This window comes from Pinus tabuliformis, chromosome 8 (genome assembly GCF_031772625.1).
Source record: "Pinus tabuliformis cultivar Carrire ecotype Pingquan chromosome 8, CPIR1, whole genome shotgun sequence".
Taxonomy (NCBI): Eukaryota; Viridiplantae; Streptophyta; class Pinopsida; order Pinales; family Pinaceae; genus Pinus; species Pinus tabuliformis.
The window spans coordinates 1,532,519,774-1,532,535,418 of NC_142294.1; the positions used below are offsets into that span (position 1 = coordinate 1,532,519,774).

Genomic DNA, 15,645 nt, shown 5'->3' on the forward strand with positions numbered 1-15,645 from the left:
ACTGGTTATCGTGTTCTCCATCCAAAAGCTTCGTCACTATATCCTTATGCATACCACTAGGGTCGTAATGAACTCCAACCCCATGACCTTCCTATTGAGTTAATGGATCATCAATGAGAAGTATGCGTATTGGATTGTCATCGTTCAGGAAGTCGATCTTGAGTTTTTTACACCTAAAATTAAGATGGGTTTGGCCCTCACCAAACTCATTTCTGAATTACCCATTGGTGCCACTAATCCACTGGTTAATGACGAGCTCCCGGATGAACATTTGTTTGTCATCACTTCAGACAATCCTTGGTATGGAGATATTATCACCTATTTTTGGACCCAAAAGTTCACCCCTTATATTACTCATGATGATTGATGATGAATCTGAGACGAGGCCCCTCACTACCTCCTAATCGGTGACAACCTTTATTGTCGCGGTGCGGATTCTATCCTTCGTCATTGTCTCACTTATCCTGAAGCAGAGCAAGTGCTAAATGCTTTTCACAATGATGCTCATGGTGGTCACCTCTCCAGTATAGCTACTACCCAGAAATTCATGCACGATGATCACTTTTGGCCGGCTCTCTTCAATGATTGCATTGAGGTAGTCAAACGCTACCCCAATTGCCAGCAGTTTCCCCCAAAGGTAAGAGCCCCACTGGCTCCCTACCATCCTGTCATCATTGCTAGTCCTTTCTGTAAATGGGACATTGACTTTATGGAGTATCTACTGCCTTCTATTAATAACCATAAGTATATCAGCATGGCGTTTGACTATTTTACCAAATGGGCTGAGGCCATGACAATGTTCAATAACACAGGGAATATCATGGCCCTGTTCTTTTTCAACCATGTTATCGCTCGATTAGGGTTCTAAAACAATCGGTCTCTGACCATGGCCGACATTTTGAAGACGAGGTATGGCATGAACTATCCTCACTATTGGGCTTCCAGCACTAGTATTCATCATCTTATTACCCCCAAGGTAATGCACAAGTTGAAGTAGTCAAGAAGATTCTCAAAATGATACTTCAGCGAACAGTGAATAAGCACAAGACCAACTGACACCTTATGCCCTTCCTAGATTTGTGGGCCTATAGAAATTATATGAAAACCATGGCTGGGTTCACTCCTTTCCACCTTGTTTTTAGTGAGGAGTTAGTCTTTCCAATCGAGTGTGAGATCCCTTCCCTCCACCTAGCTGTCAAACTTCTCCCTAACTCCCAACCATTAGAAAAAATACTTGTCATGCTTGAAAGCACCTCTAAATACCGTTGTGTTTCTTTGCAAACAATTTAAGCAGCCAAAAAGTGAACCAAAGCTCAATATGACCGAAAATTCAACCCTCGTACCTTCTGTGAAGGTGATCTTGTTTTGGTGTATGACAACACCCATGATACGCTGGGAAATGGGAAGTTTGAATCATTATGGCTAGGACATTACATCATTCATAAGGACTTAGGTAAGGGGGTATGTATCTTGGAGGATTTCGAAGGCCAACTCGTCTCTAATCCCTGTAATGCACTTTACCTTAAGAAATTTTACCCATAGCATCTCCCATTGATTTGCGAGTATTTATTTATTTCATGCATTTAGGTACGTTGCAGCATTTAATTTAATGATTTCACACTTCACCAGGAAGCCATTATTCCAAGAAGGGTCACTTCATCGCCTCTCAAAATCAAATTTATTCATAAAGAGACACGTGTATTTTGAGGTCCACCTCATCTTAATACTTTTTGTACCACTTGTCAATTTTCGTCATGAGAAACCATCATTTACTCATGTTTTGATGGTCCCCACTAGGTCTATTCTACGTGGTAGCGTCATCGATTCACCTTGTTCAGAGCATCCGTGATGAGTCACCCTTGCATCCATGGAGTCTGTTTCATGTCCCATTATATCATGTCAAGGTATTCCATCCATCTTTTCATATTGTTCATATTGTGTTGGCCATTTTTGCCTGTAGTCATACTACTCCCATCCCCTTCGAAGTCGAGTCAGTCATTGCCAGGTCAACCATGCACTTTATGCTCTGACAATGGAAGTCCTCTGTTTATCCCTCAGTACCGCTTTTCCCATTATCCCTGGTGTCAGTCCATTAGTCACATTACTATTTTCCCTCATGCCTTAGTTGAGGATCCTCATTGCCTCACTTAGCGCGGGCCCTATTCTGTCGACATCAGCTCATTTATTCCAAAATAATAGCCTACAGGGCAGTGTATCTTGGTTCCATCTTCCATTTTTATTTGGTGTCTTAGATTGAGCAGAGGGACTCATTCTTCCCCTTTGACTTGGTTTTTTCATGTTCGTGATTCATACACTTGATGGTCCAGTGATGCAGATGATTGTACCAGTATTCCTAAGTGTGTGTGAGATGTTTGAGACCTCATGAGGGGGTGGCCCTTTAGGTAGTCTCCCACATGACCAGATGCATTCTATTATGCTACAACTTCAAATGCAATTCTACAGAGTTGATGGGTTTAGTTCCTATTGATCACAGTGTTCATAGCATGCATGTCTCCTTTAGATGATCCATTCAGTTTTGTAGAGCCCTTACCTATTTAGCAGGGCTTCTCTAGTTGTTCTACCCTCCCTCCCACCCATTTTTTGAGGTAAGGGCCATTATATCTCATATACTCAGATATTATTATATTTAGTCTTGACTCATATTTTTCTAGGTGCATTATGTATATGGGACACATTGTATTATTTTTTTGCTCAGTTATGCCAACATGTCATGTACCATTCAACATGTAATTCATTGCTTAGTTTTATGTTTCTAGGCACACCATTATTTTTTTACTAAGTTATCTCCGTGGGTATCTGTATGCCTCCCCTGCTTCATTAAGGTCCGGTACCACAACATAAAAGGAGACTTGCATTAGTCTTGCTGCCTTTGTCCCTATCCTCTTTCCCTTCAAATTTATTGGTCTCTCTCTCTGTCTCTCTGACTCTACTATGTTATCTAGTGATTGTGACTTTACAATGTACTTCAGCCATACATTTTGCTCCTAACACTCGTACATTTGGTGGCAATCTGTTATGACCAAAAAATTGATCATCTAGCCTAATTTACTAGATGGATCAAAGTACACCATGTAAAACCAATTTTAGCATAGTAAAATTGCTTTCACTGTGAGAAATTACTTAATAAACCACCTATATTAAGTAATTTATAATTAAACCCGAGACAAATAATTAAATAAATCATTATTTGTCTATTATTCCTTAACCAATTCCTTGAGATGATAAATAAATCATTTATTTATTTATTATTTCTAAATAAAAGTCTAAAATACTTTTTCCCTCCTAACCAAATATAATAAAATATTCCAAGTGGTTATTCCAAGAATGGGGTTAATGATATTTTATTGTTGCTCATTATTCAAGGATAACTCAATATTTTCTTATAAATAAAAGGGTTTTCCATTGAGTATTCACTTTTGATTATTTTCACTATTGCACTCGCTATTGTAACTCTGGTTATTTTCATTCTCCACCAACATTTTTATTCCATTTTAGTTTTCATCGAGCTCAAACATTTCATTTGTTGGGTTTACACATTATAGAGGAGAGACACTCTACACAAGCTGAAGATGTTCGAGGATATCCAGGAACCCATCCCATAGAGGGGGACTGGTAACATTTATTTGTTCCCTTCACAGGTGTTATAATAAAAACTATTCTTTATATATCTAGTTTCCATTGGATGATTGAAGTTATTATTGTTTCTTTTTGTTGTTTAACTATGATTGTGGCATAGATGAGGGCTTTGACATATTTTGTTTCTATCATTTGTTGCAGATCTAGAATGCTTAGTAGCCATTTATATTGTTGAGACTGTTTGTCTTCCACAGTCTTAAGTGGGTTCTTTTCGTACAACTTTGGGAAGAAAACACTACAACAATAATTATTTTCTCATAGCAACTTGTAATAGTTAACTAAGTTAAGTTGACTTAGTTAACTTAAGAATTTTGAGTTGGAAGACTATTTCGAGTCATGGAAGTGTGATCCCTAAGTTTTAGGGGTCCAGATTGAGTTTATTGGAGTTGTAATTAGATAACTCAGTTTGACTGAGTTATATTAAACTAGTTCTAACTATTGGTGGAACTAGGAGAGGTCTAGTAGTGAGTTCGTGCACTCATGCATCCTCAATGCTACTCTAGCTAACTGAGGATTCCCTCATGAGAAACTCATGCATGTCAGTTCAGAGAAAGACACAGTTGAGACTAGAGTGCAACAACAATGTACTATGAGTGGTATAATTTTTTGAGTTATACAAATGGTGCTTACAATCAAAGAGCGGCCTAGTTTTGGATTGCGTAGTTATGAAAGAAGGAAATCCACATTAAATAGAGGTTAATTCCTCTAGGAATTGTGCAAGTAAATAGGGGCTTGGAGATCAGTAGAATAGGCTAAGTAGGGAAAATTTTAGGGGCTAATATTCGCACATGGGCTAATTTTCTATACTTTTTCCCAATAAAAGATTCGCTAATTTCCATTTTTTTGTAAAAATGATTTGCCCAAAATTTATAGAATGAAATTATTTTACCCTAAAAATCGTCAAAATATTATATATAGACTATATAAGAATATTATAAATTTGAATATTTTTACAAAAATATTTCCAAACATTTTATAGATTTCATATTATGGACTAGTGGGATTTGCCAAGGTTTCTAAACTTTAATATAAATTTCCATCCTTAAAATTTTCCCTAGCTAAGGTTGGCTTGAGCTATCTTATCAATAGAGAGTTAATCATACTTGTGCAAGAATTGTTCTAGTGAGAATAACCTTTGTATTTTCACTCAGATTTCTAATTAATGCATATAGATAGTAGGGTTTTTGAGCAGTAGCATTCACCAGATAAATATTGTGTTATGCGCCATTAATTACATTCCTCTTTTCTATTATTGTTTGCATCAATATTTATGGGCTTTGTCTATTAATAGTAGAGTAGATTCTTGTCTTGTGTTTTAGTACATTACATGAACTGTTGAATCTACATGAAAATCTACATCGTATTAGAGTTCAATTTGTAGAAATTTTCTACATGGTATCAGAGCTGAAGACATTATAGAAGAGAAGAATTCAAATTGCATATTGATGAAGCTCTAGTTTAGGGCAGATCCAAAGGACCCTATGTGAAAACTACTTAATGGAGCTAGAAGGTTGCTAGTGGGTAGATTGAGGAGCAATACTTTATTGGCCAGCGATATTGTAGAGCATATATGAAATTTTTTGTTGAATTTTTTCAAAAAGAAATAGCAGAACTGGATTCCTTGCAAAACAATACCCAAATTCAAAAAAACAATAATTTGAATCAGAGTTCGGATGAGGTAGATATCGCTGATTTAAAATCTTCTCTTTTTTTAGAAAATTTCGTGACGATGGGACAGATGAGATAGATTGGTGTGCGAGCCAAGAACCTGTATGCTCTTGAGGTAAACGATGCATGAAAAGCCTTGAGGATCAAGGAAAATTTTAGAGACTTAGTGTTTGAGAGGGAGAGTGAATTACCCCTCAAGATGTAGCCCTAGAAGAAGCCTTAGATATAGTCTCAGACAATTGTGTTTGAGAGGGAGAGTGAATTACCCCTCAAGATGTAGCCCTAGAAGAAACCTTTAGACCATCCATTCCTGACAACATCACAAATTGGAGAGTATTCAACGACGATCCTGATATCGTAAATTTCCTCACGTCTGAAGGATCCTACTCCAATCAAATAATTGACAAAGACCAACACGATCGACAATTGCAACAAAATAGCACTAATAATGCTATACCTAATTTAGTGGTCAAGTTAGAAGACTTGTACGATTTGAAAGATCGGTTTAAGAGATCTACCAATTCAAAACTCCAAAGCTCAACCTTGAACTACGAATTAGTAAACCTAGGGACTGATGCTAAACCACAAAACATTAATCTAGGCCTCCGCCTAGCCCCTGAAGAGAAGGTAGTGTATATTCGTCTTTTGAGACAATATAAAAATGTTTTTGCCTTGAATTATGATGAGCTGAAAACATACGACACTTCTATCATCCAGCATACTATTCCCATGATCGATAAAGAAAAACCTGTCCAACAAAAGCTGAGAAATATCCACCCCAATTTAGAAAATCAGATAAAAGTTGAGCTCAATAAGTTACTGAAAGCCATAATAATCTTTCCCGCCAGACATTCCAAATGGGTCTCCAATATGGTACCTGTTAGAAAGAAAAGCTGAGATATTAGGATTTGCATTGACTTTCGGAACCTTAACAAAGCCTATCAAAAAGACAATTTTCCTTTACCTCCTATGGAACAGATACTGCAGGTAGTGGCGGGCTCAGAATTAATGTCTTTCTTGGATGGATTTTCAGGATACAATCGAGTGTTGGTACATCCTGATGATCAGTTGAAAACCACATTCAGAACTAAATGGGGCACATACGCATATCAGAAGATGCCATTTGGTTTGATTAATGTTGGTGCCACATTTCAGAGAGCCATGGACATTACATTCAAAGGTTTAGTCAATAAATCTGTAGTAATTTATTTGGATGATATAACAGTGTACTCGAAGAAGCGAGACGACCATCTCAAAGACCTGAAACAAATCTTTCAATGATGTTTAAGGTATGGAATTTCACTTAACCCAAAGAAATCTTTTTTCGCACTAAGTGAAGGGAAACTTCTAGGATTCATAGTGTCAAAATCCGGTATTCACATTGATCCCGACAGAATCAAAGAAATTTCTGAAATATCCCTACCTCATAACAAAAAAGCCATGCAATCTTTCCTTGGTCAAACCAATTTTATAAAGTGATTCGTTCAAGATTTTTCACGAATCGTGTCTCCTTTGCAAACCATGATTAAAAAGAATTCAAATTTTAAATGGGGTCAAGATGAACATGAAGCATTCAACCTGATCAAGAAAGCTATTATTAATGCTCCATCTTTAGCAACCCCGAATTTTTCAGAGCCTTTTATTTTGTACACATTTGCCTCAGATAAGTCATATGCTGTGATTCTAACTCAAGCAAATCAAGAAAAAGCGGAAGCTCCAATTGCGTTTTTTAGCTCAAATTTACAGGGTGCTGAACTCAATTATTCAGACGTGGAGAAACAGGCTTATGCTGTTTTCAAAGCGGTCAAATACTTCAGACCTTTCTTACTTAAAACCCATACTAAGATCATAGTACCATTTCTAGTGGTAAGGAATCTTCTAGTACGGAAGGATGTGGGTGAGAAAAGGGCCAATTGGGTTACTGCCTTACAGGAATATGACCTTGAGATCAAACCAGCAAACATTGTAAGAGGTCAAGGCTTCTGCAAAGCATTGCAAATTTCTGAAATTCCATCTGAAGAGGTACAAATGTGTGAGGTAAGCCTAAACGATGCATAATCACTATATGTTGATATTATTTATTATCTTAAGAATGGGTATGCTCCTTCACACCTTGACCATACTAAGAAAAGAGCCCTAAGGATGAAAGCTAAGCAATATCAGCTCATAAATGATATTCTTTTTAGAAAAAATTATGATTCTGTTCATCTTAGGTGTCTTGAGAAAGTTGAAGCTGAAGAAGTTTTGTAGGAACTCCATGATGGGCCAGCAGGTGGACACTATGCTGGAGATGCTACTGCACATAAAATCTTACGCGCAGGATATTACTGGCCCACGCTGTTCAAGGACTCGCACAGTTACATGAGAAGATGTCAAGTCTACCAAACTACTGCTGGAAGACAAAAGAAGCCGTCCCTGCCACTGCAACTGGTAAACATCGAGCAACCTTTCAGTCAGTGAGGATTGGAGATAATAGGTGAGATTGTTCCTCACTCTTCTAAGCAGCATAGATACATCCTCATGGCAATAGATTATTTTACTAAATGGGTAGAAGTAGTTCCGCTCAAGACGGCTAATTCTGAAAATATCATTGAATTCATAGATCAATTTATAATCACCAGGTTTGGATTGCCATCCGCTTTAATGTTTGATAATGCATCATACTTTTCTGGAAATGCAATGACTGAATTTGCACTTAAAAGAGGATTCAAACTTAAATATTCGGCCAATTACTACCCGCAAGATAATGGGTTAGCTGAGTCAACAAATAAAAACCTAATCAGGATTATTAAAAGAACAGTTGACCAAAATCAAAAGAATTGGCACAAGGCTTCGATATATGCTTTATGGGCAGATAGGATAACGCAAAAAGCTTCTATCGGCACTTCTCCCTTTAATTTAGTTTAAGGGAAAGAAGTGGTTCTTCTCACTCACTTAGTCATTCCCTCTTTGTCTTTAGTACAATAAATTGATGAAGTACCTGCTTCCTCCTTACAGCTAAGACAAATGCAAATAATTAAATTAGAAGAACAATGAGAACAAGCTAAGAAAACACATGCTCATCATCAAGCACTAGTAAAATCCTCTTTGATTCAAATATAATTACTAGAAAAGGTTTTCAAATGGGAGATTTAATTTTAAAGTGGGACAAGGTTCATGAAGGAAAGGGAAAACATACAAAATTTCAAAGGATGTGGCTTGGTCCTTTTCAGATTGTTGAAGTCGTAGGTCCATCAACATTTGTGTTATAGGATTTAGCAGGTAAGAGGGATCCTTTGCCTATTAATGGACAAATTCTCAAGAAATATTTTCCATAGAAGATTATTCTTCTATTTCCGTAGAATAGTTTTTCTTTTTCATAATAAAACCCGTTGTGAATGGTTACATTAGGAATTTACGGAAAAAGACGCCAATTCTCTTTTAGATTTTGAACTTTTCACTTGTATAAATAGCAAATCTTTTGGAAAACTGATCTTTATTATTAACAGATACAGTTAAAAACTTTAGCCTAGATATCATACTAGTTTCAACTTCAAAGAATTTGATGAAAGCAACCTTTAGTGAAGAAATTGTTTTATCTCAGTACAATGAAAGGTATCAATAACAAAAATAAATATTCTCTGTAGAACAATTGTTTCCAAAAAACTCTATTATTGTCGTCCAGAGCTATCTTAAGGAAACAATGACTTCCTCCCTGCTAAGGAAATCACAGCCTTCAGAGGGATAATCCAAGGATTCACTTTATCTTGAAGAATGAGAGGTCTCATCACGAGTCAGCTTATCATTATCACAGATATTATAACTTGCTGACTTTGCCAATACTATCCACCACAATAGGGCAATGACTCAAGATTGTTGCAATCAAAAGACAAGGGGTCTCATCACGAGCCAGCTTGTTCAGCAAAGTTATAAATCAAGTGAATGACTGTGTCATAATTTGGCTACCAAACCAAGACATTGTTCTTTAAGGATAAAAAAAAAATCAAAACAATAAGTATGGATATGGATTTTTCTTTGAAAGTTGTGGGTCACCTTAAGTAGGATACAAGATCATTGCTAGGTAACAGGTAACCCTGTCGAGGCTATAAACGCCTGCTAGCAGCAGAGGCTCTACCTACGACAAATGAGCATATTTAAAACTGGTTTACAGAGGAGACTTTATTTTATCTTTACAAGACCAAGTAATGGCTGATGTAAATACAAGGACTAGCCTGAGGAAGCAAATAATTAGAGTAAAAAAATGTTGAAACAAAATATCATTGACAGTTTAGAGCATAATGTACTCTATCTTTCCATAAGAAAGTTTAATTTTCTGAAAAATTTTCTGTTTTGGAAGTTTGAAAAATTCAATAGAAAAAACAGAGATAACTGGTTCATCCAAGTGAATCGCCAATTGTTGTGGCCACCAATAACCCCCCTCCTTATTTAGTATTAGCAATAACACTAGGTAAGTGGGGACCCTTAGTAAAAATTCAAAAAATTCAAATGAAACTTATGTATTCTACTCCTTAAGAAAACATCGCATCGCGCAAAGACTGATAGGGCACTTCCTTATGAGTAAAAATGATAAACTGCGAAAGTGCGACACAAATTTCATTGCATCGCATGTATTAAGAAACACTCATATTGGAATAACCTTAAAAAATCGCCCATGGCCGATATGCGATATCGCATATCGCAATATGTTGGGTCCCTATAATACTAGTGATTACCCCATTACTATTGTATTTATACCCCTTATTTATATTGTTGTGCCCCTATTACCCCCTTATTGTTATTTCTGTGCCCCATAGAATCCCTCTATTGTTATTTTTGTGGCTTTATATTATTATTGTTAGGTCGGCTGGATTATATTGTGACTCCTTAGACTCCTATATATAGAAAGGAGGTTTTGTCATTTGAATCATCCAAGAATTGTTCATTTATGTAATGTAAAGGAGGTTGCCCCCTCGAAGAGGCTGAATTCTAAGGCATTGATCTAACTTTTCTATCTTTTCTTGAGCTGGTTTCATAACATTTGGTATCAGAGCTTTGGATTCTAGGGTTTCGCTGCTCCAAACAGGTCATCGTGGAATTTTCACTATAACTTTTTTTCTGTGACGTTTCAGAAGTCGAAAAAAAAACCCATTTGATAAGAAATCATGTTGAACCTCGGGTCCGAATTTCATAGCTTTTCGCGTGATATTTGCGGAGATATGATCTGAGGAGTTTGGTCTTTTTGCAGACTCCTGAATTACATTCAAAACAGGTGACCTGGGGAAAATCACCATAACTTTCTCTCTGGGAATCAGATTTAAATTTTGTAAGAAGGTATAGAAAGAGGACGGAATTTAGTTTCTTGTATATCTTTTGCAGAACCAAATATTGAAAATTGTACACGTGGCACTTCATACAACTTCGCTCTTCTGGGAAGGTCTATAATCAGGTCATCTTAGGAGATTGTGCATAACCCTTTCTTGGAGAATCCAATTTGGATCAGACTAGTGACTTTGGAAAGAGGACATAGAGAGCTACTATAGGTCACAAATTCAAAACTAGATGATTGGAAAGTACAGAGATACATCAGAGGCAATATCGAGCTCCTACAAAGTGAAAAAAGGTGTGTAGATTTTTTAAATTTTTGCTTAAGCTTGGTTTGAAAATTTATTTTGAAGGAATTCAAAGGGCATAGTAGAGCATTATTATCGGTAACTGATGCCTCGAGGAAAGAAAATGCAAACACCTAGTAAGGAACCTGAAAGCTCTAGCATGACTTATGAAGAAGAGGAAGAAATGCTACATGATATATTAAAATTACAAAGAACAAGTGCAACAAATTTCACGCTCACAAAAGTTAACAGAAGCGAAGATAAATGGCGTGGAAGCTAAGATGAATGGCATGGAAGATAAGATGGACAATTTGAAGATAGATTTGAACACAAATTTGAAGACAGGCATGGCAGATTTGAAGACAGATTTGACAAATTTTCTACAAGAAATACTTACTAATGGTGAAAAGGTAGTAAAGGAAACTCATGATGGGAACAAAAGAAATGTTAATCATGATTCCATAGACGCTAATGTTGGATCGAAGAATCACCATATTCCAAAAATCGATATGAGGAAGTTTGATGGCAAGGATCCCGCCACATGGATATTACAGATGGATCAATTCTTCGATCTCAATAATGTGCAAAATGCACAAAAGGTACCTATGGCAACTGTATATTTGGAACCAAATTAGTTTGTATGGTATCAATGGCTTTGTTCTCATAAACAATTTATCACTTGGGCAATTTTTACGAAAGAATTGATAGCACATTATGAGGATACAAAAAGCAACACTTTTTTTAGCCAATTGATAAGTCTCAAACAAAAGGGTTCAATAATGGAGCACATTGAGGAGTTCCAAAAATTGAACATAAGGGTAAAAGATATTCCAGAGGAGCATAGGATTGATGTGTTCACAGGGTCTTTAAAGGATAATATCCAACATGATGTTCACCTTTGGGAACTTGATTCATTAGAGAAGGCATTCAGGTTAGCAATAAAAATGGAAAGCAAAATTATGGCAACTAGGAAGCATACCACTCACAACTATAAAGATGGAAGTGTTGTTGCCCCTAGTCTTCCACAACCTACAAGGTTGACACCACAACAATTGGAAGAAAAAAGAGAAAAAGGGCTTTGTTACAGTTGTGATAGCAAATACACAAAAGGTCATAAGTGTGCTGAGAAGAAATTATTCTACATAGATTGTGAAGAGGAAGAAGAAAAGGAGCAAGAAAGGTCAAAAGAAGAGGATATACTCTAGGAACAAAGCCTAGATGAAGAACAAATAAATCCGACCATATCTTGTAATGCATTGGTGGGAATTACCACTCCTCAAACCATCAATATAGAAGGACAAATCAAGAAGAAAAAGGTAATAGTGTTGATTGATTCAGGAAGCACCCACAATTTTATTCATTGTAGGGTAGCAAAAGAATTGAATTGCTTCCTATATCCAGCACCAGAGTGTCAAGTGATGATTGCAAATGGAGGAACAATAAATTTCTCTGGAAAGTGCCATAATATCAAGATATCCATGGGAGAATATGTATTGACTAGCCCAATGCTTTCCATTCCAATGGGAGGTGATGATGTTGTACTAGGAGTCCAATGGCTACAATCCTTGGGTACAATAGCTTTTAATTTTCAAGAACTTTTCATCAAATTTTCTACGGAAGGAAAGGAAGTTGAATTAATCAGTATTGCAGGGAAACCAGGAAAGATAATCAGCTATAATGGCATGACTAAGCTTCTAAAAAGGGAGCAAAGAGGTGTAATTGCACAATTAAGTTCGCTAGATGTTTCCACATTGGAATCATCTATTTCTCCAGATCTCCAAAAAGTCCTGGAAAATCATTCCAAGGTAATTGAGACTCCCAAAGGTCTCCCACCTATGCGTGATCATGATCATGCTATTCATCTGATTCCAAGAAGTGTTCCTCCAAACATCAGGCCATATAGATATCCCTATGTCCAAAAATGTGAAATTGAACGTATGGTTGCAGAAATGCTAGAGGCTGGTATAATTCAACCGAGTCAAAGTTCTTTCTCAGCTCCAGTAGTATTGGTGCACAAGAAGGATGGATCATGGCGGATGTGTCCGGATTATAGGGAGCTCAACAAGCTCACTATTAAAGATAGGTTCCACATTCCTTTCATTGATGAATTACTTGATGAATTGCATGGATCAATTTACTTCACCAAGTTGGATCTTCGTTCGGGATATCATCAAATCAGAATGAAGATTGAAGACATTCCAAAAATGGCATTTAGAACTCATGAGGGTCATTATGAATTTTTGGTCATGCCTTTTGGCCTTACCAATGCACCTTCAACATTTCAGGGTTTGATGAATTCAATTTTCAAACCATTCCTTAGAAAATTTGTGTTAGTATTTTTTGATGATATACTAATCTACAGCAAGTCTTGGAAGGATCATGTTGAACATGTTGAGAGGGTGCTACAACTATTGGAGGAGAAACAATTATATGCAAAAAGATCCAAATGTTTCTTTGGAGTCCAGGAGGTGGAATATTTGGGTCATATTGTATCTCATGAAGGAGTTAAGGTAGACCCCAGCAAAATTAAAGCCATTAAGGAATGGAAAATCCCCACATCCATAAAGCATCTGCAAGGATTTCTTGGGTTGACAGGGTATTATCGCAAGTTTCTTAAGAATTATGGGAGAATAGAAGCACCTCTAACAACATTATTGAAGAAAGATTCATTTTCATGGACTCCGGAAGCAACAAAGGCCTTTGAACATCTTAAAGAGGCAATGTGCCAAGCACCAGTCTTAGCTACACCGGACTTCACAAAAACATTTATTGTGGAATGTGATGCTTCAGGAAATGGAATTGGTGCTGTTCTAATGCAAGATGAAAGACCCATTGCTTTTGAAAGTCGTCCAATCAAGGGAAAGTTTTTAAGGAAAGTTATTTATGAGAAGGAAATGTTGGCAATACTCCATGCACTTAAGAAATGGTGACCCTACCTAATGGGAAGACACTTCAAGGTAAAACCAGATCATGATAGCCTTAAATACTTTTTAGAACAAAGATTATCCTCTAAAGAGCAACAAAAGTGGGTCACAAAGATGTTGGGTTATGACTTTGAAATCATCTACAAAAAAGGGAAGCAAAATGTGGTGGCAGATGCACTCTCAAGAAAGGATGAGGATGTGGAAGCATTGTTGTGTGCCATTTCTATTATCCAACCAGATTGGATAAACGAAGCAAGGGAGGAATGGAAGAATGACGAAGAAGTGTGGGCACTTATTCGAAAGCTACAACAAGATTCCAGTACTTCTGATACATCTAGCTGGCAAAATGATTCGTTATGGTACAAAGATCGCTTATACCTCTGTAAGAATTCCCAGCTAAAAAAAAAGATTCTTATGGAATTGCACACTTCTCCCTTAGGAGGGCTCTCAGGATTTTTAAAAACTTACCACAGGGTTAAGAAGGAATTTTTTTGGGATGGCCTTAAATCATATATTCAAAAGTTTGTGGCGGAATGTTTGGTTTGCCAACAAAATAAAGTTGAAACAATTAAGACACCGGGTCTATTACAACCTTTATCCATTCCAAGCCAACGTTGGGAGGAGGTTTCAATGGATTTTATCACAGGTTTACCCGAGTCTGAGGGAAAGAGTGTCATCGTGGTGGTAGTTGACAGACTTACCAAGTATGCACACTTTTGTGCATTATCACATCCATTTAAAGCCAGTACAGTTTCTACTGCATTTATGGAAATAGTTCAAAAGCTACATGGAAACCCAAAGATTATTGTAAGTGACAAAGATCCCATTTTCACTAGAAATTTTTGGACAAAATTATTTTCTTGTCTTCGTACTTAGTTAGCTCATAGCTCATCTTATCATCCTCAATCTGATGGGCAAACTAAGATAGTAAACAAATGTTTGGAAGGATATCTTCGTTGCTTTGTATCTGATAAACAGACACAATGGGTCAAATGGTTGCCTCTGGCTGAATGGTGGTATAACACTTCCTTCCATACAGCAACAAAAATGACCCCATTTATGGCACTTTATGGGTATCAACCGCCATCCATCACATCATATTTAAGAGAAAATTCTAGGTTCAGGCAGTGGAACATCACATCGAACATCAACAACAAGTCCTCCAACTCTTAAAGGATAACCTCGTGTTGGCACAAAATAGAATGAAACAACAGGCAGATCAACATCGCAGTGAAAGAAGTTTTGATGTAGGTGATTGGGTATTCCTACGGCTACAACCATATAAGCAAATGTCCCTAAAGCAAGCTAAGAAGGATAATAAATTATCACCAAAGTATTATGGTCCGTACAAGGTGTTGCAAAAGATTGGTACTATGGCATACAAATTGGAGCTTCCTGCAGCTTCTCGATTGCACCCAGTTTTCCATGTTTCATATTTAAAGAAGGTTATAGGCGACAAGCTCCCAATTCAAACAATATTTCCAGAACTTGGCGAGGAAGGAAAAATTATATTGGAACTAGAAGCAGTCACAGAAACAAGAACTCGACAGCTACGAAATCGATCAATTTCAAAGTATCTTATCAAGTGGAAGAACTTATCCGCTGAAGATTCCACATGGGAGGATGAGAATTTTATGCAGAAGTATCCAGAACTACTCAAGTGTTGAGGACAACACTTTTTTGAAGGAGAGGGGCATGTTGGGTCCCTATAATACTAGTGATTACCCCATTACTATTGTAGTTATACCCCTTATTTATATTGTTGTGCCCCTATTACCCCCATATTGTTATTTCTGTGCCCCATAGAA

At 36.9% G+C, this 15,645-nt stretch overlaps 1 protein-coding gene across 1 annotated transcript; it reads left to right on the forward strand.

Annotated features, from left to right (window-relative positions):
- Window positions 1-184: 184 nt before the first annotated feature.
- Window positions 185-868, forward strand: LOC149241771 (uncharacterized). Its single transcript, XM_089370652.1, has 2 exons — window positions 185-300; window positions 526-868. The coding sequence occupies exons 1-2, from the start codon at window positions 185-187 to the stop codon at window positions 866-868; spliced, it is 459 nt and encodes a 152-aa protein (XP_089226778.1).
- The last annotated feature ends 14,777 nt before the right edge of the window (window positions 869-15,645 follow it).